This window comes from Chiloscyllium plagiosum, chromosome 13 (genome assembly GCF_004010195.1).
Source record: "Chiloscyllium plagiosum isolate BGI_BamShark_2017 chromosome 13, ASM401019v2, whole genome shotgun sequence".
Taxonomy (NCBI): domain Eukaryota; kingdom Metazoa; phylum Chordata; class Chondrichthyes; order Orectolobiformes; family Hemiscylliidae; genus Chiloscyllium; species Chiloscyllium plagiosum.
The window spans coordinates 48,942,841-48,970,304 of NC_057722.1; the positions used below are offsets into that span (position 1 = coordinate 48,942,841).

A 27,464-nucleotide genomic window follows, 5' to 3' on the forward strand; every position below is an offset into this window, starting at 1 on the left:
CAACAAACACATAGACTTGGACCCAATATACCGGCCACTACAGCCGACAGCTGAAACTGATAACCGGAAGCGGCAGGGACAGGCCACTATAAATGCCGGAGGAAACACCACAGAAGTGCTTCACAGGAGGCTCCCAAGCACTGAGGATGTCACCTAGACAGGGGACAAAACGTTTGCAACAAAAATTTCCAGCTCGGCGAACAGAATCACAACAATCAAGGTATTTTTTAATGTATAATTTCAATTACATCACACTGTAAACTTTTGCTATAAATTTTGTGTCTTACAATTGTGTCCTCCACAACCATCTGATGAAGGGGTGGTGCTTTGAAAGCTAGTGCTTCCAATTAAACCTGTTGGACTATAACCTGTTGTTGTGTGATTTTTTTTACTTCTGTGGGCATTAAAGATAGAGACTACATATGTGCCCCTTTGGAAAATAATTCTCTAAGAATTTAAAAATTCACTCTCTCCATTCATAAGGCTATGCATAGAAAACCAGAAGTTTGCAATAGCGAGATGCAGTGGAAAAGATGCTTAGATAATTCAAACAATGTCACATTCTTGACAACGTTTTAAGATGGGAATAGAAATAATTATATAAGTTATATTTAAAGTGGAACTGACAATGTGTGAAAGAATGTCTTTTTTTTCTACACTTCACGGTGAAACACACATAATGAGTATACCCTCCATGGTGATCGAGCTCTGGCTTAGAATCATAGAATCCCTACAGTGTGGAAACAGGCCCTTCGGCCCAACAAGTACACACCGACCTTCCGAAGAGTAACCCACCCAGACCCATTCCCCTCCCCTCTATCCCATATTTACCCCTGACTAATGCACCTAACCTACACACCGTGAACACTATGGGATAATTTTGCATGGCCAATTCACCTAACCTGCACATCTTAGGATTGTGGGAGGAAACTGGAGCACCCAGAGAAAACCATCTCAGACATGGGAAGAATGTGCAAACTCCACACAGTTGCTTTGTTTAATACAGAACTTCTGGCTAAGAGGCCAGGACACCACTCACTGTGTTACATGATCTCTAATACCCTCAAACCAAAACATACCTCCGTGCTGTATATGATACCTTGCTGATAGCAAATTGGATGCTGTGTTCTGTCAGAATACAACAGTAACTCATTGGTTTTGAAGTACCTTGGGATGTAGTGAATACATTTACATTTATATTAAAACTTTACATATGAGCAATGGTAAAGGAATGCAATAGCATAGAACATAAATCAAGCATTGGCAATATTTGTGGAATTACATATTTAATATTTTATGACCACATACCTATGATGCTGTTTTGGTTATAACATATTAGAACCCAAATGTGTAAAATTCAGACTTTTGATTGACAGATTAATTTTTTTCTCCCTGACTTTAGTACAACAGGTTAAGCTTTATTTTAAAGTTATAGTAACTTTGCTAAAACTTCAGGTCTGCTGACCTTAATTAACCATACAATTGTGTTTGAATACTAATCATGTGTTGTCAGAATCCAATAACAACCAAACAGAAATTAATCTGATGGTCCAAACTCATGCTGTGGCTGCTGAGATTTAAGTAGATATCAAATGTGGATTTCTGGATGCAATGATAAAATTGAAATGAGGGACTGGAAACTAGTTACTACTGATTCTCTCTTTGCAGGTTAAAGTTATTCTGGATTGTTTAACAGAAACACAGGCTACATTCACTGATATTGGAGACAGTGTAGCCTCTGTGGAACGCCTTCTAAAAGAACTCCAAATGAAGGAAGAGAAAGCACAGGTAAATAACAGTTAAATGCCACTCAGTCTTCAACAAATGAACTCTCTCCCTCATACTCTTAAAGTCCTGTAATTTCATGACAAAACAGAGAAATTAAACATCCTGAGTTAAGTCATCACACGATTACTCTGATGGTCATCACTTTAAATTGCAAACAAGCTTAATTCATTTTTAACTATCTATAGCCTCCACTGCAGGCAGGCCAGAATTTCCGAAATGAGCTGACAAACCTAACGTACTGAGACTATAATTTTCTTGAGCTAACCAAACACATTAATGATAAACAATTATATTTAACAATACTGTATCAAGGACTTATACTGCTCATATACATTTAAAATGTTTCCTAGATTCACTTTTCCTTTATAGAACATAGAGAAATACAGCACAGTACAGGCCCTTTGGCCCTCGATGTTGCGCCGATCCAAGCCCACCTAACCTACACTAGCCCACTATCCTCCATATGCCTATCCAATGCCCGTTTAAATGCCCATAAAGAGGGAGAGTCCACCACTGCTACCGGCCAGGCATTCCATGAACTCAAGACTCGCTGAGTAAAGCATCTACCCCTAACATCTGTCCTATACCTACCACCCCTTAATTTAAAGCTATCCCCCCTTGTAATAGCTTTCTGCTAAAACAATGTTCAATTTATATTTGGGAACAAAAATCAAAGTTTTGGCAATGTGGTAGCATGAAGAATGTTGAGAGTGCAGAATAACTACCATTGGAGTTTTGCATTGAGATGCGTAGCTGAGTGTGTCATCTGTACACATTGACCCTTCACCATTATGCTCAAATATCTAAACTGACCAATTAAAAATTAAAAGCAGACTCTAACTTAACATATAACACTGGTTGAAAGGAAAATCAATCAATTATGCCTGGAAAGAGGGAGAAGCAGGAGGCTAAAAGAACAAAGCAAGCCAGGCAGCGTTATGTGGTGGAGAAGTCAGTGTTTCAAGTATAACCCTTCTTTGGAACTGGGGTGGGTGTAAGGGGAGCAGCAGATAAAGTGGGGTGGGTTTGGTGGGGGTGTTGGTTGGGGAGCAAGACGGGTTAGTGAGATAGGGATAGGTGAACATAGGTAGAGTGCACGGCTTGGTTGGTCGATGGGAGGAATTAATCCAGTTGGTAGTCTATCAGAGGAATGGAAGGGAGGGGGAGGGTCTGGGAAGGGAGTCAGGGAATTAGAAGGAAGGTTATTTGAAATTGGAGACTCAATGTTGAGTCCTCCAGGCTATATGCTGCCAGGCGGAAGATGAGGTGTTCCTTCAATTTGTGCTCTGATTCGCTGTGGCAATGGAGGAAGCCAAGGATGGTCATGTCAGAAAGGGAGTGGGAAGGGGAATTAAAATGGGCAGTGACTGGGAGGTCAGGTCAGCTTCTGCAGGTCCAGGCTGAGATGCAGCAAAATGTGCCCTGAGTTTATGTTTGGTCTCCCCTGTGTAGAGAAGGTTATATCAAGAGCACCAGATAGAGAAAACTAGGTTGGAGGAGAGGCAGGTGAACCTCTGTTGCACCTGGAAAGACTATTTGGGGCCCTGAATGGAGGCGAGGGGTTGGTGTGCCGGCAGGTTTTGCATCTTCTACAGTTGTATGGGCAGGTATCTGGGGGGTCGGGGCGTTGGTGGGGAGAGTGACGCAAACCGAGGATTGGCAAAGGAAACAGTCCTTGCGGAAAGCAGAGAGGGCTGGGGAGAGGAAGATGTCCTTGGTGATGGGGTTTAATTGGAGTTTATGTAAGTTTTTAAGGATAATACATTGCATACAGAGATTAGTGGGGTGGAAGGTGACAATAAGGGGTCCTTTCCCTACCAACCCCTCTGAACCCCCAGGTACCTTCCCCTGCAATTGTAAAAGATGCAAAACCTGCTGGCACACCACCCCCCTCACCTCCATTCAGGGCCCTAAATAGTCATTCCAGGTGAGACAGAGGTTCACCTGCCTCTCGTCCAACCTAGTTTACTGTATCCAGTTCTCCCAATGTGGACTTCGCTAACCGATGTGGACCAAACGTAAATTCAGGGCACGTTTTGCCGAGCATCTCAGCTGGACCCACAGACCCTCACCTCTGTTCCCCTATCCCACCCCTCACCTGTGTTCACCACCCCACCCCTCTCTCCATCCAAAACCCTCTCCCACACCTTATCCACAGCTCCCTTACGGCCACCCCCAGTTCTGAAGGTGGGTTATATCAGAAGCTTTGACTTCTCCACCTCCTGATGCCATCTGGCTTGCTGTGTACTTCCAGTCTCCTGTTTGTTCATCTTGGATTCCAGCATTTGCAGTTTTTTTGTCTCTGGAAAGAGGGAAACCTCATCCAGTATCAGAACATTATGAAAAGATATGCTCGTTACGCTCTTATTTTTCAGCACAGGAAATTTAGCTACTTTTTGGTGACTGTGAAAAATATATTTGAAAATTACACTGAATTACCTTTGTGACATCAAATATTCAATGCATTCACTGTGACATTCCAAAGAGAAATTTCTAACATGGTAAAAGTCACAAACATAAGTAGACACCAGGAGGATTCCCCATAGGCTATCTTTTGACTTTGAGGGGCAATATGCCTGAAGTTTTTTAATTTAATAGCAAAATACCATGCACAGAAGTGCGTTAGAAAGAAATTAATATTTTGTCTTCTAATATTAACATTCCTAGGCTTATAATTTTCGACATGTCTTGCTGATGACCTTTTCAATCAAATTGATTGTCCAGCTCAAATGTAATTGTCCTGTTATTTTTTTGTCACAGGAATCATTAGAAAAGGCACAGTTATTGGCTCTGCATGGAGATCAACTTATCCAAAGCAACCACTATGCCATTGACTCCATCCGACCAAAATGTAATGAACTCAGGCGCATATGTGATGATTTTACCAACGAAATGAAGAAAAAGCATGATATGCTTGGAAAATCTCTTGAAGTCCATAAGCACCTGGACAGTGTAATTAATTTTTTTGATCTTTAAGAATTACTCACAAAACAAATAACTATTAATATTCTGTTTTAATTATTTTGTTTTGTCCTTCAAGGCCAAGGAGTGGTGTGAAACAGGCATATATCTCCTGGCATCTCAAGCGGTTGATAAGTGCCAATCTCAAGAAGGAGCTGAAGCTGCACTTCAAGATCTTGAGAATTTTCTTGAAACTGCCAAAGATCACAAGCTCACTAATCCAAAAGAGTTTTATAAGCAATTTGAATTATTTCTCACTGAAGACGTTGAGGTAAACTATAGTTAAGAAATGAATAACTAACTAATTATTAGTATTAAGCCTTCCAGAGTCATCTGGTAATGAACAGACAAAATAGTTTATGAAAAATGAAAGAAACAAAAAGTAGCTTTTTTAAAATTCATTTATTAGATGAGTGCCATGGAAGGGGCACAGTTTAGTCAGTCAGTCGGTCGTGAAGATGGAGAAGACAGGACTACAATTAATTTTGTAGGAGATAGCAAAGGGGACTGAGGTGGAGACTAAAATCAGAAATTATGAGAAAAGAAGCCAAGTTGTGCAGAGTAGAAATTGGTGACAAATAAATCTACACACCAAATACTTTACTATTGTTTTTATTTCTATTCCAGGCTAACATATCAACAATCCTTCAGAAGCTTGAACATGTCCAGGAAATGTTTGAAAAGCGTCAAGCTAGTTTAAAGAAGTTAGCAGCCAAACAGACTCGACCAGTTCAACCTGTGGCTCCTCGTCCAGAGTCATCACCAAAACGCTCTTCGCCAAAACCAGCCAGAACTCCTGCTCTCAGTAAGTGGCAGATAACCCTTTTCTCGTAGTTCAGGAAAAAAAGTCAAAATAATTGTGGCATAATAGTTTAAAGCTGAAAAGAAGATAAACTGAAGAATGGTTTTACATTTTTATTTAAGATGCTTACTACATCGTTGAGAGTTGAAATTCAAGTGAAGTAACTGATCTCTATTATACGTTACAGGGCATCACGTCATCCACATTAAATATAACAATTCTCTAGTACATTAATAATTGTTTTTTACTCTTCACTAACCTTTTACCTCACATTGACATTGTCAAGCCATAAAAACTATCAAAAGAATGTTCTTTAAAACCAAACAACTTTTTATTCAAACTTAATCTGGATGATAACAATCATAGTTTAACTATCAAATTTCATCCAAAATATACGAAGGAGGCATCAATTACCATCAAAATTCACTTTTTAACATGATACTGTGACAGAATGAGCATTTAATGTGAAAACGCAATATTGCATAATCTTTGCTGTGTAAAAAAGTTGCCAGTTACCTTTGAATTCTCAAGCACAATAGTATATCAGACTTCTTCTAGTGTTTTAATTTCGTACAATCTTCTATCTAATCTATGGACAGATTTAGCTAATATTTCAATTCACAACTGCAAACACTTTAAAGAACCTCTTTGAATGCTTCTTGTGGTCTGCTAATAGTGTGTTCTTTTAGTTTTTGATAATCTGCTTGGTAAATCTATTATAGCTAAACAAGAGATTGTACGAGATGAGGTCCTGTTTAGCTTCTTCTTTTCGTTCTCATATATTTAGTGAAAGTCAATGTCCACTACAGAGGAGCTTCGAATATCCGAATACCAATTATCTGAATTTCGGATTTTCCAAAGATGTCAAGGACCTGATAGAAACTTTATATCAAAGACATGTATCCAACACTGATCACGTGTTTTGTTTACAGTGATTAAATGTGTACTCGGCTTACTGACAAGCCACCGAGAACAGTCCTGGTCATTGATGGGAGCCCAGGCACTGTCTCCAAATCACTGACTGCCTGAGCCCCCCCACCCCAACCCCAGACTTTCCCTGAAGTTCTATACAGAGGTGTACCTTAAACCCCTCTCCTCAGATAATCTCTCCTACATTGTCCTGTACAGGCAAAGGTGGAACTTGTCAAAAAGTTGCAGTAAAACGGTGTGTGTGTGTGTGTGTGTGCGCGTGCACACGCGCTGTTTGGACTCTCACCACCGCACCCCTGCCCAAAACAGCAGCTGTCTTGTTGTTGGTGTCCAGTCTGGCTGCCCCGGAGGGAGTGGATGCGGGGGGCGGGGGCAGCCGGGTCAGACTGGGACGGAGACACGATGGGGGGAGCAAACGGGGGGTGGGGGATGGTGTTGGACAGGGTAGGAGCGGATGGGGGCTGGGGGCAGTGTTGGATGGGGTTGGGGGTGGACAAGAGGACAGAATTGGACGGGGTGCGATGTTGGAAGGGGTTGGGGGAGCGGGGGCTCGCTCACAGTGTGCTGCTGTCTTGCCTTCTGAACGGGAAGCAGACTTAACAGAAAACTCCGAGCCCCAGAGGAAAGGCATTGAATCAATTAACTGAGTAATCAATTATCCGAACGAAATAGTGCCCACCCATCTCGTTCAGATAATCGAGGTTCCTCTGTTTATCTAAATTACTGCAAAAAGTAAACATAATCCAATCCTAACCCGAATACTCTATTAAAAACAAGAGTGAGCATAATGTAAATGATCTAAATATCCAGCTGGATTTTCTTTTGGTATGACAGTATGAAAAAATATCTTGGTCTTTTAGTGGTGGTATGCTGTGAATGCATACTGAATTAACTTAATTTGCTAAATACAATGTGTAAATATTATATTGTCAATATAAATGCAGAATTTAACATTTTAACATGTACATAATTAAGTTATCTTATCAGAATCAATGTTCACAGTTGACCAAGTAAACAGTTTAAGTAAAATTTTGAAAACATTAAAGTTATTTTAATAAAGAGGTTTTACTTCCTAGTTAAAATTAGAAATCTTTATTTGGTTGAGTTATGTGTGGCCTAGGACTTATTTATTGAATCTCAAATGGCAGAGCTACATGACTTGTAAATATGGTAAAATCGATGTTGTTGGAGAAAACAAGGAGCTGAATCAAAGTACAGTTTTACTGGATCATTCAAAACTTGCCTAATTATCTTTAAATACATGAATCTAGTTTATACCTGCTTCATGAGCTTCAACTATCATTTTTGCATGTACTTAATCAGTTTAGAACTGTGGGTGAATGAGTTACGTTGCAAAGATTTAAGTGGGAATATGATTTGTAGCAATTTTTAACTTTGTAGAAATAGCAGTAGCCTACATTAATACAACCAAAACAGGAAACAAGGAAAATATAGCAGATGCTGGAAACCTGAGACAGTATTGGAGAACTCTCAAAATGCAACAGGTCAGCCAGCACCTTCAATGTAATAAAGCACAACATAATATGGCATTTGACAAAGGCATTATGAACAAAAACACCAAGCCACAAAAGAAGATATTAGGACCGATGACCAAAAATCTTAACAAAGGAGGTAGGTTTTAAGGAGTATCACAAAGGACAAAAGCAAGATAAACAAACAGAGAAGTTCATGGAGGGAAATTCAGAGTTTAGGGAGATTAATAAATTACCATTCTAGTAAACACAACAATTGGGATTGCTCAAGAAATTTTAATCAGACGAGTGCAGCTATCTCCAAGGGTTGCAAGACTGATAGAAATTAGATTTGCGGAGGGAATGACCAGGCCATTGAAGGGTTTAAAAATCAAGGTTTCTTTTAACCACGAGCCAATATAGGTCAGTGATCTCAGCAGTGTTAGGTAAACTGCATTTAGCAAAAGTTAGGACAAGGACATAGCTCTGGATGATCTCTACTGTATGGAGCATAAAATGCAGGATGCCAACCAAGATTCCACTGGAATAATGTCTGGATATGGCAGAGGCATGGATGTTGGTATCAGCAGAAGAATAGAAGACAATGTAAATACAGATAACTTTACAGAGGTGGAAATAGATGATCATAGTGACAGTAAGGATATATGTCATGCAGTATGGACATATGTGGTTGAAAGTTTATGTTAGGGTTAAAATAGGTAGAGAATGCAAGCAATTTGGAACAGCTTCAGACAGGTGCCAGGAGTGATATAATCAGCGGTGAGAGAGTGGATTCTGTAACAAAGAACAAGAACAATTGCTTTTGTCTTCCAGTATTAAGTGGAAACATTACACTGGCACCACTAAAGATATCTTCCTCTCTCCTCGTTTGTTAAGATTCCAGAGGGATCCTCCATAACCCATAGACCCCTCTTCCATCACTCCATCACTTTCTCTCACACACCTCTAGGCACTTTTCCAAGCATATGGAGAAAATATAACACTTGTTTTTTTTATAATGTTCTCTCTTGTCACTATCCAAGGTCCCAAATACATCTTCTAGATGAAGCAACTGGTTCAATCTAATTTTTCAATCTACTGAGTCTATTGCATTCACTGCTCACAATGTGGTATCTTCTACATTAGTGATTCAAAATGCAGATTAGGTGATAGTGTTATGGAGCACAAAGTACTATCTGTAAGAATGACCCTAACCTTGCCATTTCAATATACAACCTAATTATCATGTTAACATTTCCATCCTCGTCCTGCTGCAGTGTTCCAGTGAAGCCCAACACAAGCTGGAGTAACAGCAATGTATTTTCCCCTTAGGCACTTTATAGTCTTCAGGACTCAACATGGAGTTCTACAACTTCAGACCATGAACACTGGTTACACCATTCCACCCCATCTGCAGAGAAAGTGTTAGGAGTGATGGAAGAGGGGATTATTTGTATCAAAACAAAACACCTAACCTCTCCATATTTATATTTTACCTTCCACTTCATTACCTATTCACTTAAACTGTTTATAATTATGTACAACCTTTTTCTATCACTCCCAAACTTGCATTCCTAGCTAGCTTTGTAGGATTAAATTTAGATTCTTCACCTAAGTCATTAACATGAATTATAAATAACTGAAGTTCTGGCATTGATCTGAATAGCTCTCCATAAGTCACAGCCTGACAATCTAAATATCATGTTTATCTGTACTCTTTGCTCTTGTCTGTTAACCAATCTCTATGTATGTTAATGTTAGTCTGTATTCATGAACCCTTATTTTGCACTTCAATCTTTGTACAGCGTTTAATTGATTGAATGTCATTTAGAAATTGAAGTACATTATATATCCAGTTTCCACTATATAAAAAAATTATACAAACAAGATAGAACAGATTGTGCTACCCTGTTAAGATTTTCTACATGGGTTATTATGACTTCCTTAATAGATTCTAACATTTTCCCGATGACTGATGTCAAGCTAGTTCCTGATTTCTCTCTCTCTTCCTCTTGCTAATTTCCAGTCTGCTGGAACAATTCCAGAATGTAGAGAATGTAATGAAAAATATAATCAGCGCATTAAAAATATATCCAGTATCTCTCAGTTCCTCATTATCTAAGCTTTTTTTTGCCTATCAGGTACCAGTATCTACTTTATCAATCTGGAAAGTTTATTTTGCATCTTTAGTGTCACATCTTTGACACAAACCCATTTTCCTTTCAGATAGGAGCTATAAAATGAATTGTAAGTAATTGTTGTTTGGTTTAACTAACGTGTTAGGCAAAGAACAATTGGCATAAACTTCATAGCCTTTTTAAGCAAGCTTGCACAGACGCAAATTTACCAGACACCAGCATTTTTTTGTGCATGCGTAGTCATGCATAAGTGCTGTCTGGAATAAATGTTGCAACATTGTGGCAATGGGTTGTTTAATTAGTTGACTTTTTGCACACAGCCCAGGGAAACAGTAGGAGAAAAACTAATGATTTGAGCTGACACCTATCGCAAGAATGTGCAGAGAGTTAGGCAACAGCTTGCTCTAGCATTAAAAGAACGAGAAATGAACTTAGTGATCCAAAAGGACTTTTCACCATAGACACATAGAGGCTATCTTCCCTAGCTAAGGAATCTAGAATCGAAGTTGATCATTTAAATCTGACAGGCGGAGAAATTTCTACACCTAAAGGATAGTGAATCTTTGAAATCTTCTAATAGAGGTTTGTGGATGCTCCATTACAGATTTTATTTAAGGCTGAGATGAACATATCTCAGGAAAAGCAAGGAACATGGGGAGTTCATGAGAAATGGATTTGGGGCTGAAGAACAGCAATGATTGTACGAATAGTGGAACAGGCTTGAATTGCTGTATGATACACATCTCCCACTTAAGTTTGGTTTACTAATAAACTTGTGAAAACAAATAGATTGAATGGAAATGCACATGTTCTAGAAAAACGTCAGAGTTATTTGATAGCACGAGTGTCAGAAGGGTAGGTGGGTCTTTATTTTATTTTTATTCATGCAGGGTTTGTGTGTTTTGCAGGTTGGGTCAGTATTTATTGCTTATCAATAATTACCCTTCAAAGTGTTGATAGGCAGACCATTTGGTGGAGGTATGCTCACAATAATGTTGGGAAGGGAATTCAGGATTTTGACTTTGCAACAATGAAGGAACATGATATATTTCCAAGTGGGTTTGAGAAGAACCTGCAGGTGTGTTTTAAAAGAACTTGCACATGGTGTTGTTCCCTGTATGTCCAAGGGTTTGGAAGCTATCTACAGAGCCTTGGTAAGTTGCTGCAGTGTATCTTGTAGACGATACAAATTGCTGCTACTAAGTGTCAGTGGCAGTGAGTGAACGTTTGTGGATGTGGTGCTGACCAAGCAGATTGTTTTGTCCTCCATACATAAACATTAGTAAACAGACCATATACTCTGTTTCTCTGCTGTATATTCTTTAAGTTCTGGGCAATCATTGGTGTTATCATTGATAAGAAACTAAACTGGACTAGCCATATGAATATTGTAGCTACAAATGCAGGTGAGCCTATCCATTATGTACAAGGCACAAGTCAGGAGTGCAATGAAATATTCCCTCCTTGCCTAGATGACTACAGCTCCAACAATGCTGGACACCAACCAGGAGAAAGCAACCCAATTGATTGCCATCGCAGCCACAACCTCCTCCATTGACACTCAGTAGTAGCAGTGTGCCCTGTCTATAAGATGCATTGCAGCTACTCTTCAAAGTTCTTTAGACTGCATCTTCTAACCCACAGCTACTACTAGTTAGGCTACATTTGGAATATTGTGTGCAGTTCTGGTCACCATTGGAAGGATGTAGATGCTTTGGAGACAGTTCAGAGAAAGTTTACTGGGATATTGCCTGGTCTGGAGGTTTTGAATATGAAGAGAGGTTGGGTAAACTCAGATTGTTTTCACTGGAAAAATGGAGGATTAAGGGGCACTGAGAGAGATCTACAAAGGTATGAGAGGCAGAGTTAGGGAGGGTAGTCAGAGGCTTTTTTCCCAGGGTGAAACAGCCAACTACAGGAGGGCACAGGTTCAACACGAGAGAGGGAAAGTTTAAGGAAGAGGTTCAGGGAAAATATTTACACAGATGGTGGTGGGTGCCTGGAACACACAGCCAATGAAGATGGTGGAAGCAAGCACGTTAGCAATGTTTAAGGCGTAGTTGATAAACACATGAACAGGAGGAGAACAGAAGGACAGAAACCATGTGGGGGAAATAAGTAGCAGCTCCAAATAAGGAATAGGAATCAACACAGGCTTGCTAGTCTGAAGAGCTTGTTCCTGTGCTGTATTGTTCTTTGTTTCTTTTGTACTCTGACTAAAATCTGTATCACAGTGTTGACTAAAATCTGTATCACAGTATCACAGCACGGCCATCTACATTAATTTTCAGTACCCTCAGAAGTTTCTCATCTGTCTTAAAAGGAGACATCTTATCCTGAGATTATGCCCCGTGGTTCTAAGTCTCCTAGAAAGGAGAAAAGAACTTCCCAGATTCTGTCAACACCCCCAATAATATTGTATATTTCAAGAATGTCACCTCTTATTCTCCGAAACTCCAATAAGTACAGGAATAAACTACTTAATTTCCTCTCATTAGAAAATGCCACATTACCCTAGTATATCTTTCCTTGGCTAAGCTAACCAAAACTGTTCACGGTATTCCAGGTATGCTCAAATGAATGGTTTTAGCAAGACTTCCACATTCCACATACTCCATTCATTTTGAAATAAAGTCCAACTGTCAATTTGCCTTCCCTATTACCTGAAGTTGTATTCTGTTCTTTTTTTTCCAATCTATTTAAATAATATTCAGCTCCTTTATTCTCCCTGCCAATATGCACAACCTCACACTTTCCCACATTGTATTAGAACATAGAACATAGAACATAGAAGAATACAGCGCAGTACAGGCCCTTCGGCTCTCGATGTTGCGCCGATCCAAGCCCACCTAACCTACACTAGCCCACTATCCTCCATATACCTATCCAATGCCCGGTTAAATGCCCATAATGAGGGAGAGTCCACCACTGCTACTGGCAGGGCATTCCATGAACTCACGACACGCTGAGTAAAGAACCTACCCCTAACATCTGTCCTATACCAACTCCCCCTTAATTTAAAGCTATGCCCCCTCATAATAGCTGACTCCATACGTGGAAAAATATTCTCACTGTCGACCCTATCTAAACCCCTAATCATCTTATACACCTCTATCAAGTCACCCCTAAACCTTCTTTTCTCCAATAAAAACAACCCAAAGTGCCTCAGCCTTTCCTCATACGATCTTTCTACCATACCAGGCAACATCCTGGTAAACATCTTCTGCACCAGTTCCAGTGCCTCCACATCCTTCCTATAGTATGACGACCAAAACTGCATACAATACTCCAGATGCGGCCGCACCAGAGTCTTATACAACTGCAACATGACCTCAGTACTCCAGAACTCAATTCCTCTACCAATAAAAGCCAGTACGCCATATGCCATCTTAACCGCACTATTTACCTGGGTGGCAACTTTCAAAGATCTGTGTACAAGTGTGAAGTAATACATTTGGGGAGGTCAGACAATAAAAGCGAATGCCCAATCAATAGGAATATACTGAGAGGGGTAGATGGAGTGAGAGATCTTGGTGTGCAAGTGCACAGGTCCCTAAAGGGAACAGTACAGGTAGATAAGGTTGCAAAGATTGCATTTGGAATGCTGTCCTTCATTGGCATAGGTATAGAATGCAAAAGTAGGGATGAGATGATGAAACTATATAAGATACTTATGAGTCCGTATAAGACCTCAACTTGAGTATTGTGTGCAGTTTTGTTGACCACATTACAGGAAGGACATAATTGCTCTGGAGAGAGTGCAGAGAGATTTACTACAGTATTGCCAAGGCTGGAGAATTGTAGCTATGAGGAGATTGGAGTGGTTGGAGTTGTTTTGGAGTTGGAGTGGGGGATTCATTGATGGTACACCATTGAATGCCAAGGGGCAGTGGTTAGATTGTGACTTATTGGTGATGGTCATAGTCTGATATTTGTGTGGCATGAATGTTACTTGCCCCTTATCAGACCAAGGAGGAGAAAGTGAGGACTGCAGATGCTGGAGATCAGAGCTGAAAAATGTGTTGCTGGAAAAGCATAGCAGGTCAGGCAGCATCAAAGGAGCAGGAGAATCGACGCTTCGGGCATAAGCTCTTGAAGAAGAATTCTTCTGCTCCTTTGATGCTGCCTGACCTGCTATGCTTTTCCAGCAACACATTTTTCAGCTCTGATCTCCAGCATCTGCAGTCCTCACTTTCTCCTCCTTGGTCTGATAAGGGGCAAGTAACATTCATGCCACACAAATATCAGACTATGATCCCACTACTATCCTTGACTGGACCTATTCCTACCCTAGTCATTCTTTTATTCCTGACATACCTATATTCCATCTGCCAATGTTTTGCTTAATTAGCATGTTTTCATTCACTGTATATTCTGTCATCCTCATCACTCGCTCTCCCACCTATTTTCTCCCCTGCAAACTTAGTGATTGTACATTCTCTTTCATCATCCATTATGTTGTAAATAGTTCTGACCACAGTTCTCTCTCCTATAGCACTCCATTATTTATAGGTTGTCATCCTGAAAATTCCAACTCCACCTATCTGTCTTTTATCAGTTAGCCAATCCTTCATCCATGCTAACATATTAACCCAACACCATAGGCTGCTATCTGAAGTAGTTTTATGCATAGTATCTTATTGAATGTCTTAAAATCTAAATATTTCATATCCACTGGTTCCCCTTTATCTACCTTGTTTGGTCCCTACTCAAATTCCAGTAAATTTGTCAGGGGTGATGTTCTCTTCAAACAAAGCCACATTGACTCTGCTTAGTTATATTGCACATTTCTAAATGGTATGCTATTGCATGCTTTATAATAGATTAACATTTTCCCAATGACAGATATTAACCTTGCTGCCACATAGGTACTTGTGTTTTTGGTCCCCCTTTGTTTCTGAATAAGATTGCTAACATTGACAGTTTTAAAAACCTTTGGGACTTTTCCAGCGTTATTGTTAGGTTACTAGCAGACTCAATATGACCTAATGACTGACCTAATTCTGCTTCCCTATATTACGGTCAGTGTATCCACCAATTCCATAGCTACTTCCTTGAAAATCATAGGATGCTACCAATCAAGTCCTAGGAACCTATCGTCCTTTTGCCTTATTAACGAGATAAAAAGTATTAATTTCCTCTTCCCCTTTTGCTCCTTGATAATTTAGTATTCTTGGAATGCTACAAGTCTTCTATTTAGAACAGAGAACAGTACAGCACAGAATAGGTCCTTCAGCCCACAATGTTGTGCCGAGCATTGATCCTCATGAATGCACCCTCATATTTCTGTGACCATATGCATGTCCAGCAGTCTCTTAAATGTCCCCAATGACCTTGCTTCCACAACTGCAGCTGGCAACGCATTCCATGCTCTCACAACTCTCTGTGTAAAGAACCCGCCTCTGACATCCCCTTTATACTTTCCTCCAACCAGCTTAAAACTATGGCTCCTCGTGTTAGCCATTTCTGCCCTGGGAAATAGTCTCTGGCTATTGACTCTATCTATGCCTCTCATTATCTTGTATCAGGGAAATAATATATTCAACACATCTGATATTTCCTGGTTCCTCATAATTATTTCTCTAGTTTCATTCTTAAAGGGGCCTGTATTCAGCTTGCTTCCTTTTAATATGTTTAAAGGAAACTCTTACTTGTCATTTTGCAGATTGGTTAGATCAGTTGGCTGGACAGTTGGGTTGCAACAAAGAGTGATGCCAACACTGTGGGTTCAATTCCTACACTGGCCAAGGTTACTCCTTCTCAATCTCTCCCCTTTCTTGAGATGTGGTGACTCAAATTAAACCACTGCCATTATCTCTCTCTAACAATATAGCAGCCCTTTGTTCTAAAAGACTGTAGTGAGTTTAGCTTTTTAATCTTGTTTGTTTATCCCGAGTTTATTTTTTCTCCTTTTTGTTGGTCATCTTTTGTTTGCTTTTAATTCCCTCAATCCTCTGACTTACCACTAATCTTTGCCACTTTGGATTTTTCTTTCAATTTAATATCATCTTTTATTTCTTTGGTACACTGAAGGTTAGTTTATCCCCATTTTATTATCTTACAATTTATTCTTCAGTCTACAATACAACTACTCTTAGGGAGTTTATAAACTATTCTCCTCCATTGTCTTTCACCCCTTGTTATTTCTTCCCTTCACCACATGGATTCTACTTCCCTTCACAAAATGGATTCAATTTCTTACAGTCTAAGATAATTTCTTATTATCAATCTTATTCCCTCTTGTAATATGATAGCTGCCTTCCCACCCTACCTGCTGAATATCTTGTTCCAAGTTTTGATCCCCTTGTAACCATGTTGCTGCAAATGGCTATAAGATCACTCCCATGAACCTCTATTTGTGCAGTTAATATATTTTGTTCCTAACACTCTGGGTACTTAAGTAGAGGGACTTTAATTTTGCCCTTACCAATTTTTCTCTTTTACCATAATTGCTGCTTTTTCTTTTAAAATATTTCTTCCTGTCCACTCTGGGTACCATTACCTAAATGGCTGCCCTGCAATGCTGCCATATCCCTTGCTTTGTAAGCCTAAATATTCCCCTCTACAGAACATTCCACTATATCCACACCACTATATGGACTTCAGTAAGGCATTCGATGAGGTTCCCCATGGGAGACTGATTAGCAAGGTTAGATCGCATGGAATACAGGGAGAACTAGCCATTTGGATACACAACTGCCTCAAAGGTAGAAGACAGAGGGTGGTGGTGGAGGGTTGTTTTTCAGACTGGAGGCCTGTGACCAATGGAGTTCCACAAGGATCGGTGTTGGGTCCTTTACTTTTTGTCGTTTACATAAATGATTTGGATGCGAGCATAAGAGGTACAGTTAGTAAGTTTGCAGATGACACCAAAATAATGGAGGTGTAGTGGACAGCAAAGAGGGTTACCTCAGATTACAACAGGATCTGGACCAGATGAGCTGAGAAGTGGCAGATGGAGTTTAATTCAGATAAATGCGAGGTGCTGCATTTTGGGAAAGCAAATCTTAGCAGGACGTATACACTTAATGGTAAGGTCCTAGGGAGTGTTGCTGAACAAAGAGACCTTGGAGTGCAGGTTCATAGCTCCTTGAAAATAGAGTCGCGGGTAGACAGGATAGTGAAGAAGGAGTTTGGTATGCTTTTCTTTATTGGTCAGAGTATTGAGTACAGGAGTTGGGAGGTCATGTTGCGGCTGTACAGATTATTGGTTAGGCCACTGTTGGAATAGTGCGTGCAGTTCTGATCTCCTTCCTATCGGAAAGGTGTTGTGAAACTTGAAAGTGTTCAGAAAAGATTTACAAGGATGTTGCTAGGGTTGGAGGATTTGAGCTACAGGGAGATACTGAACAGGCTGGGGCTGTTTTCCCTGGAGCGTTGGAGGCTGAGGGGTGAAGGCTGGTACAATTGCAACATTTAAGAGGCATTTGGATGGGTATATGAATAGGAAGGGTTTGGAGGGATATGGGCCGGGTGCTGGCAGGTGGGACTAGATTGGTTGGGGATATCTGGTTGGCATGGACAGGTTGGACTGAAGGGTCTGTTTCCATGCTGTACATCTCTATGACTTAGTTTAAAACCCTCTGTACAGTCCTAGGTTATTCAATTCACCAGGTCCATGGTCCCATCACAGTTCAAATGAAGCCCAACACACCAGAACAGCATCCTTCTATCCTCTTACTGGTGCCAGTTCCCCAAGAACTGAAATACATACCTCCCACTCAAGTCTTTGAACTATACATTTAACTCTCACTTTATTTAGCCAATGCCAATTTGCCCATGGTCCAGAAACTAAATCTGACATCATCTTGGAGTTTCTGCTTTAGAATTTAGAGCCGGACTGTCCAATATTTTTGCAGCAGAACCCCTTTGTTGTTCAATTGAAGCCATTGGTACGTACCAATGTGGATGACAAAACTGCACCCTTCCATTTCCATCCCAAACTCCTCTCTAGACCCAAGGAGATACCCTTCAATTAAGCAACAGGCAGACAAAATTGCTGCATACAACAGTATTATCCCCTAATTATACTGCCCCTATTACTATGTTACTGTTTCTTCCCCGACTTGAATGGCTTCCTGTACTACAGTGCTCCTGTAAGTTCAGTCATTCTCCTTGCAGTTCCTGCATTCGTCCATATAGTTTACATCAACCTCATAATATTTGATTATTGCAAGAGTTAAGACAGCTTGAACTCTGCTCCTGGGGTCCCACATTCCCTCACCTGCAGCACACCCTCTTGTTCCTCATCACAGACTAAATCTTCTGGACGTGATCAATTCCTGGAGAAAAGTGTTCAGGGAACTTCCCTCTCCTTGATGTGTCACAATATCTGCAACTTAGATCCCAGCTCCTGAATTCAGATCTGAAGTTCCTTGAGCTGCACTTACTACAAATGTGTTTATTCCGGATCCTTCCCTTGGTGTCCAGCAGTTCCCACATGCTGCAACAATAGCACATCACCATTGTGTTTTATTTAGTTAATTACTCTCATTTCCATGTTCTTCACACTTTAAGTCAATCATATTTAAACTATCAAGAAAGGGAGGAGAAAAGACTAGTCATCGAAACACAAATTAAAGTTATTACTTTTAAATAAAACTCATCAAGCCTGCTCAATCAGCTGCTTTCCCTGAAATCTCATCATATGGTAGTTCATGACATCACTCCGCTGTGTTTTACTGCAGATAGACCTCTCAATCACACCTTTTGTCCCCACCTGCTCAGCTCTCATTCAAAATGTACTATCTTGACTCTTATGAGTATGATCAACTTTAATCACTTACCAGATATTTAGCAATTAACTAGCTTCTTCTGTCGTTCAGTAGAAGTCAATTCCTGAAGCCTGAAAAGGCTAAACATTTCTTTCACTTCCTCCCTTTCACTCTCTGAAGTGTACACATCTGATATTCCTTTGTAGATATTTTTGGTCACCATGTCAAGATGTGTATGACATACCTTTGTACCAGGTGGAACTTGAGTCCAGGCCTTCTGCCCCAGAGGTTGGGACAAACAGGACAGTATTTTCAGTCAAACTAAGTTCTTATAAATGCTTCTAACCCCAAAGACCACAGTCACTTGATGAGGATTCTTTTCAAAATACTTAAAGGAATAGGCAGGGTACGTGCAGGTAAAACATTGGGAGATCGAGAACTGGGGGAACACAGTTTTAAAATAAGGATGCTGTTTAAGATTGCGGGAAGAATTTGTTTTTACTTGAAGGGTGATGAATCTGTGAAATTTAAAATCCCTGACGGTTGTAGAAGCTCAGTCTTTGAGTATATTTAAAAAGTAGAATTTGATAGATATTAGATTACCAATGACAAATGGTACAGGTAAAATAATTGAAGTATTAGATTGGCCATGATTACATTAAATGGTGGCACATGCTCAACAGGCTAAATGGCCTATTCCTGTTCCTATCTCTGCTCCAGTTGGTTCTTAATCGAGCTACTTCTTTTTGGAAACCTTGGAAAAGGAACCAATCTTAAGGCTGACAACTACAGAATGTAAACTGTAGCTTTCAGCTTAATGTAAACTATGAACTAAATTTAACTAAATTTAACTGAAATTAAATTTAAAATTAGCATCTCAAACAACAAATGCACACACAGTCCTAGAACTTCAAGATCTTGACCATTATTGGCACTGGAATGTCTTCAAATTAAAACCAAGAAAGGAGCTGTTCTGCGTAAGGAATTCAGGATTTTTTAGAAATGCACAACAGGAATACAGTGGTAAATGGTGAGATGAATTATTATCTCTTACATGTGCACTATTCCCTGTATTTTAAATTGCTTAAGGTTAATGACAAATCTTTCAGAGAAAAGTATGAATTCAGTCAATGTACCTGTTGATCTTTATTGAAAGTTTGAGGAATGTTGAGTTCTAATTGCTGTCAAATAGAAAATAATACAGAACAATGTGCAGCAAAATAGTGTGTACTGGTATATATTCATTGCTACAATTGGATTTAGCTTGAGTAGAGTGACCAGTTACACAGTATTAATGTTTTTATTTAAATTGAAGTATACAATCAAGGACATTGACTTAACATTTTTTTGAAATAAAACATATAATTCCATTTTTACTAACAATTAGCTTTTTATTATTCCACAGCATCCAGCAGAAGAAGCTTAGATAACATTAGCAATTCAAAACCACTAACAGATACAGAACTGGCAAAGAAAAGAAATGGAAAGAAACCAAAAGGAAACTTAAAGGTAAGGAAATACCTGTTAATGTTCATATTGGTTGAGTCAATACAAATGTTATGGTAATGTTTATATACACAAGAGCATTCAGATGATAAAATGAACAGTATCACGCAGAAATGTTATAGATTCAAATACTTGAACACAAGGGCAGTTTGGTGGCTTAGTGATTAGCACTGCTGCCTCATGGCACTAGTGACCGCTGTTCGATTCCAGCCTTGGGTAACTAACTGTGGAATTTGCACATTCTCTTCATGTCTGCGTCAGTTTTTGCCAGGCACTCCAGTTTCTACTGTCCAAAGATATGCAGATTAAATGGATGGGCTATGCTAAATTGCCCTGTAGTGTCCAGGGACATGCAAGTTAGGTAATTTAACCATGGTAAATTTAGGGTTACAGGGATAGTGCAGGATGCCCAGTCTGGGTGTAACACTGTTCGGAAGAATGGTGGAGACTCAGACCAAATGGCCTTTTTCTGTACTGTAGGAATTTTATGATTCTATAAGATCATTTTCACTCTTCAGAGGAAACAGCATTCTGATACTGACTAGAGCCATTGGTGTACGAATAAGTAAAATAATTGGATGACTTCTTACCAACACACTGAACTATTGCTGTGCCAGTGGTTTTATGTCACTGCCTAAATCAATTTTGAGCCACCGGGGAACAAAGCTGAAGAAAGTTAATAGGGAATAATATAGGCATGTTATTCAACAAGCAGAAAGCCATTCAGGTCTCTGGGAAAAAGACTCTTATTCTTGCCTAACATTTGGATGATGAGGGCAATTTTGGTAGCTGGAGTGTGCATTCATGTGTTCAAATTCCTTTCACTTTGTTTTTAATTGAGTTTGCTTCAGTGCCATGATCTTAATTAGATTTTGGATTGTGGAGGTAACTGGGAATAGTTTACTGAACTCTGTACAGTAAAATAATCAACATTCAGAACAATTGAAAAATGATAGTCTCCCACAAAAGAAAGTGTTGGCAGTTCTGACGTTAGCTCAAGATTGTTATGAAACAACATTGACGTGTAGAAAAATGCAATCAGACCTAAGGTTTTGTCTCTCTGACCTTGTAGGTAAACATTAAAAACTATTTCCAGCAAAAAGCAGAAACATTAAAAGTTTAATTTAGTTAGCTTTTGTGATAATTGATTTATTGTATTCAGTCAGACCTACAGTGACCTTTGTTAAAAAAAACCCTCCATAATTATATAAATTCTCACTCCCAATTCTGTCCCTTTTAGATTGAAGTGATGCATGAAGCCAGTCAGGGGGGATCCAGTCATGTCCAAGTACCAACTGAAAGTGAAGAGAACCTGTCAACAAGGAGGAGGTAAGATAACTAATCACATGTTTTTAGATCTGTGTAGAGGATCACCATCAATGTGCTCTACACAAAATTATATTTTGTATTCTCAAAGACCTCTGTCTTAATATTGTGCATTGTCATTTAATGGAGAACTTAATCTTTTGTAAATATTAAGTTTTAGAACAAATAACATCTGAATTACCTTGTCTTTGAACTTGCTATGTCAGAGGATGCTAAATATCATGACTATTCTTAATGAGTTTATATCACAGAATAATTGTGATATAGTTCTAATAGATATGGTGCTAGTTATTAATGCTTTAAACAGAAATGCTAAATAGATAAGTCAGTATACCCCTGTATAATGAAATTGAAAAGACACTCCTTATTGACATTGTTAGAAATAACTTACAAGTTTGAAAGTTACAACCATCATGTCTCAAATCAGGAATTGTGGAAAGCTTTTAAAACTGTTTGCAGGTAAGCACAAGATGCAGAGGGGCAATAACTAAATCCAATTTCTCAAATTTATTCTCCAGATTGAATGTTCTGCCAGTTGTATCTCAGGGATTGGACAGGTTTTAATTCCTGGGTAAAGAACTCTCTGAAACGAGGAAATCTCAGCTGGCCAGACAACAGGAATAAGAACTCTGAAATTATGAGGGATAAGGATTGGTAGACTGGGAAACAGGAGAAGGTAGGTCAGGAAAGAACGGGTCACTGGGGAAATGGAGATTTAGTGTAGGCAGGTGAGAAAATGATTCCCAGGTGATCTTCTGGTTCTTCATCACAACTGATGCAAAAATCAGATTCTCAATTACTGTTCAGGTTCATGGCCTTGAGAGGTAAAGGTTTCCTTACCTTCCACTCAGCATGTCAAACGCTAGGAGCTACGCAAAACGGAAAGGATTACGGGGTTGAAGAGGTGGTTTAACTAGGATCTCCTGGGCACACTGTCACTACAGTAGACAAAATGCACAAGTAGGAAGTTCCAGCAATCAAAATATTCATCCTTCTGTGAAAATAACCACAGAATGACAATGAACTGGAAAACCCAGTTAACAAATGAATTGAAATCTAGCTTACTTGTAGAACTTCAACCCTAGGTGAAGGGTGAAAAATAATGGAATGCTATAGGAGACAACAAATCCTACATTATTGCACAACTGCCATTTTGAAAATGACTCCTGGAAGACAATCAATGAAGGCAGAGTGGTGGACATTGTCCGTATAGATTTCAGCAAGGCTTTCGACAAGGTTCCACATGGTAGACTAGTTAGCAAGGTTAGATCACATGGCATACAAGGAGAAATAGCCATTTGGATACAAAATTGGCTCAAAACAGGAGAGAGGGTGGTGGTGGAGGGTTACTTTTTGGACTGGAGGCCTGTGACCAGCAGTGTGCCGCAAGGATTGGTGCTGGGACCTTTGATTTCTGTAATTTATGTAAATGATTTGGATGAGAATATAGGTGGTATGGTTAGTAAGTTTGCAGCTGACACAAAAATTGGCAGCGCAGTGGACAGCGAAGGTGGTTACTTCAGAGTATAACGGAACCTAGATCGAATGGGTTGAGGAGTGGCAGATGGAGTTTAATTTAGGCAAACATGTGGTGTTGCATATCAGGGCAAGATTTATACACTTAATGGTAAGGTCTGAGGGAGTTGCCAAACAAGGACAGCTTGAGATGAAGGTTCACAGCCTTTGAAGGCGGAGTCACCGGTAGACAGGGTAGTGAAGGCAGCATTTGGTACATTTGCCTTTATTGTTCAGTGCATCAAGAATAGGAGATGGGAAACTGTTACAACTGTACAAGGCATAGATTAAACCACTGTTGGAATAGGTGTTCAATTCTGGTCTTCCTGCTATAGGAAGGATATTATGAAACTCAAAAGGTTTCAGAAAAGATTTACAAGAATGTTGCCAGGGTTGGAGAGTTTGAGCTATTTCCTGGGGCTATTTTCCCTGGAGTATTTGAAGCTAAGGGGTGACCTAATAGACAATAGATGCAGGATAAGCCATTCTGTCCTTCGAGCCTGCACCACCATTCAATATGATCATGGCTGATCATCCTTAATCAGTATCCTGTTCCTGCCTGATCTCCATAACCCTTGATTCCACTATCCTTGAGAGCTCTATCCAACTCTTTCTTAAATGAATCCAGAGACTGGGTCTCCACTGCCCTCTGGGGCACAGCATTCCACACAGCCATCACTCTCTGAGTGAAGAAGAGAGATTTATAAAATCATTGGCATGGATAGCATGAATAGCCAAGATTTAGAGATGCTGGTGTTGGACTGGGGTGTACAAAGTTAAAAATCACAACACCACGTTATAGTCCGACAGGTTTAATTGGAAGTACTAGCTTTCGGAGCGCTGCTCCTTCATCAGGTGGTTGTGGAGTACACAATTGTAAGACAAAATTTACAGCAAAAGGTTAGTGTGATCTAACTGAAATTATACATTGAAAAATACCTTGATTGTTTGTTGAGTCTCTCATCTGTTAGAATGACCAGGATAGTTTCACTTCTTTCATATGTAAATTGCAAAACTTGCGAAAATACAATGTAACTGTGCAAGTACAAATTCACCCCACAAACATGCGTGTCTGGGGTGGCGGGTTGTGAGAGAGAGTGAGAGAAAAAAAAGAGATTTAAGGGGCAATGTTTTCATGCAAATGATGGTGCAATAATTGCATGAGCTGCTAGAGGTGGAGGCGGCTGGTACAATTAAACATTTATAAGCATTTGTAGCTCAGGTTGAGGTTCTGGATGTAGGTTTGCTTGCTGAGCTAGAAGGTTCAGTTTCAGATGTTTTGTCACCATACAATGTAACATCTTCAGTGACCCTCTGGATGAAGCACTGGTGGTGTAGCTCACTTTCTATTTAAATGTTTGGGACTCCTTGGGCTGGTGATGTCATTGCCTGTTTTTTTTCCCCTCAGGGGTAGTAAATGGGATCCAAGTCAATGTGTTTGTTGATGGCATTTCAACTGGAATTCTATGTTTCTAGGAATTCTTGTGCATGGCTGATTGGGACAACACATGCATCCTAGGACAAGCCAAAGTGGTGTCCTTCCTCACCTGTATGTAAGGATACTAGTGAGAGTGGGTCATGTCTTTTTGTGGCTAGTTGGTGTTCATGTATCCTAGTGGCTAGTTTTCTGCCTGTTTGTCCAAAGTAATGTTTGTTGCAGTTCTTGCATGGTATTTTGTAAGTGACATTAGTTTTGCTTGTCATCTGTATAGGGTCTTTCAAGTTCATTAGCTGCTGTTTTATAGTGTGTTGGTGGGCTACCATGATGACAATGGGTCTGAGTAGTCTGGCAGTCATTTCAGAGAGGTCTTTGATGTAGAGGAGTGTGGCTAGGGTTTCTGGACACATCCTATAGCGGTGAGACAGAATACTGTGTGTAATTCTTAAGTGTAGCCTAACCAATATCCTGTGCAGTTGCAACATGACCTCCCAACTCCTACACTCAATACTCTGATCAATAAAAGGAAAGCATACCAAAACACGTTCTTCACTATTCCATCTACCCATGACTCCACTTTCAAGGAACTATGATCCTGCACTCCAAGGTCTCTTTGTTCAGCAACACTCAACAGCTTATAGTCACTGCTCTCATTTGCCTTTCCAAAATGCAATATTAAACGCTATCTGCTACTCCTCAGCCCATCCAATCCAGATCCTGTTGAACTCTGAATTACCCTTCTTCACTGTCCATCTAATCATTGTGTAATTAACCATACCTAAGTTGACATCCAATTATTGACATAAATGACAAAAATCAAAGGACCCAGCACTGATTCTTGTGGCACTCCACTGGTCACAGGCCTCCAATTTGAAAAGCAACCCTCCACCACCACCCTCTGAATTCTACCTTCAAACTAGTTCTGTATCCAAATAGCTAGTTCTCCGTCTATTCTAAGTAATCTAACCTTGCTAACCTATTGCACCTATCCCATCATGGTGATCAAGGACTACTCTTCCTGCCCCCTGCAATCCAGAAGAAATCCAAACTTCAACTTTTATTTGTTAAGTTTCCAGTAAAGGAAACTGAAGGGAAAGTTAGAACAAGAGAAGTCAAGAAAGACAACTGTATCAATGAGGCAGAAAACTCGGAAAGGCATCATGCTGTAAGGTTGCGTGAAATAAGGGTTGATGGGAAGGGTGAGAGCAGTAACAAATTAAAAATACTTTACATGAATGCACGAAGCATTAGACATAAGATGGATGAGCTTGAGGGTCGTTTGGAAATTGGCAGATACGATATTGTGGGGATAACGGAGACGTGGCTTCAAGTGGACAGGGCCTGGAAAATGAATATTCAACGCTACACGTGCTATCGTAAGGACAGACTGACGGGCAGAGGGGGTGGGGTGGCCTTGTTGGTAACAGACGATAGTCAGTCCCTTGCGCGGGGGGACCTAGAGTCAGTGTGGATAGAGCTTCGAAATACTAAGGGTAAAAAGACCCTCTTGGGAGTCATCTACAGGCCCCCAAACAGTAGTCTGGATGTCGGATGTAAGTTGAATCAGGAGCTGAAATTGGCCTGTTGCAAAGATGTTACTACAGTTGTTATGGGGGATTTTAACATGCAGGTAGACTGGGAGAATCAGGATGGTATTGGGCCTCAAGAAAGAGACTTTGTGGAGTGCCTCAGGGATGGATTCTTTGAGCAGCTGGTGCTGGAGCCGACCAGGGAGAAGGCAATTCTGGATCTGGTATTGTGTAACGAACCAGAATTGGTCAGAGATCTCGAAGTGAAGGAGCCATTGGGAAGTAGTGACCATAATGCAATAAGCTTCAATCTGCAATTTGAGAGGGAGAGGGTACAATCGGAAGTGACAGTACTTCTGTTGAATAAAGGGAATTATGGAGCTATGAGGGAGGAGCTGGCCAAAGTTCAATGGTGCAATACCTTAGCAGGGATGACCGTAGAGGAACAATGGCAGATATTTCTGTGTATAATGCAGAAGTTGCAGGATCAGTTCATTCCTAAAAGGAAGAAAGATCCCAGGAGGAGGCATGGGCGGCTGTGGCTGATGAGGAAAGTAAAGAAACATATAAAGTTAAAAGAGAAAAAGTATAACATAGCTAAGATAAGTGGGAAAACTGAGGACTGGGAAGCTTTTAAGGAGCAACAGAGGGTTATTAAGAAGGAAATATGCAGAGGAAAAATGAGGTACGAAGGTAAACTGGCCAAGAATATTGAGGATAGTAAAAGCTTTTTTAGGTATGTGCAAGGCAAAAAAATGGTTAGGACAAGAATTGGGCCCTTGAAGACAAACAGGGGAATATATTACTAGGAACAAAGAAATGGCAGAGGAATTAAATGGGTACTTCAGATCTGTGTTCACTGGGGAAGACACAAGCAATCTCCGAGGTAATAGTGGCTGAAGGACCTGAACTTAAGGGAATTTATATTTGCCAGGATTTGGTGTTGGAGAGACGGTTAGGTCTGAAGGTTAAGTCTCTGGGGCCTGATGGTCTACATCCCAGGGTACTGAAGGAGGTGGCTCGGGAAATCGTGGATGCGTTGGTGATTATTTTCCAGAGTTCAATAGATTCAGGGTCGGTTGCTGAGGATTGGAGGGTGGCTAATGTTATACCACTTTTTAAGAAAGGTGGCAGAGAGAAAGCAGGAAATTATAGACCAGTTAGTCTGACCTCAGTGGTGGGAAAGATGCTGGAGTCTATTATAAAAGGACGAAATTACTGCACATCTGGATAGTAGTAACAGGATAGGACAGAGTCAGCATGGATTTATGAAGGGGAAATAATGCTTGACTAATCTTCTTGAATTTTTTGAGGATGTAACTCTGAAGATGGACAAGGGAGATCC

General features: G+C 40.1%; 1 protein-coding gene across 7 annotated transcripts in view; it reads left to right on the plus strand.

Moving 5' to 3' along the window:
* The window catches only part of mcf2l2 (MCF.2 cell line derived transforming sequence-like 2), a 396,698-nt gene that overhangs the window by 198,803 nt on the left and 170,431 nt on the right, over window positions 1-27,464 (plus strand). For all 7 annotated transcript variants that reach the window (XM_043702332.1, XM_043702335.1, XM_043702330.1 and 4 more), the window contains exons 10-15: window positions 1,669-1,788; window positions 4,549-4,740; window positions 4,829-5,020; window positions 5,377-5,554; window positions 20,211-20,314; window positions 21,552-21,640. In XM_043702332.1, the coding sequence (XP_043558267.1) occupies window positions 1,669-1,788; window positions 4,549-4,740; window positions 4,829-5,020; window positions 5,377-5,554; window positions 20,211-20,314; window positions 21,552-21,640 (875 nt within the window). The remainder of the gene's footprint in view (window positions 1-1,668; window positions 1,789-4,548; window positions 4,741-4,828; window positions 5,021-5,376; window positions 5,555-20,210; window positions 20,315-21,551; window positions 21,641-27,464) is intronic.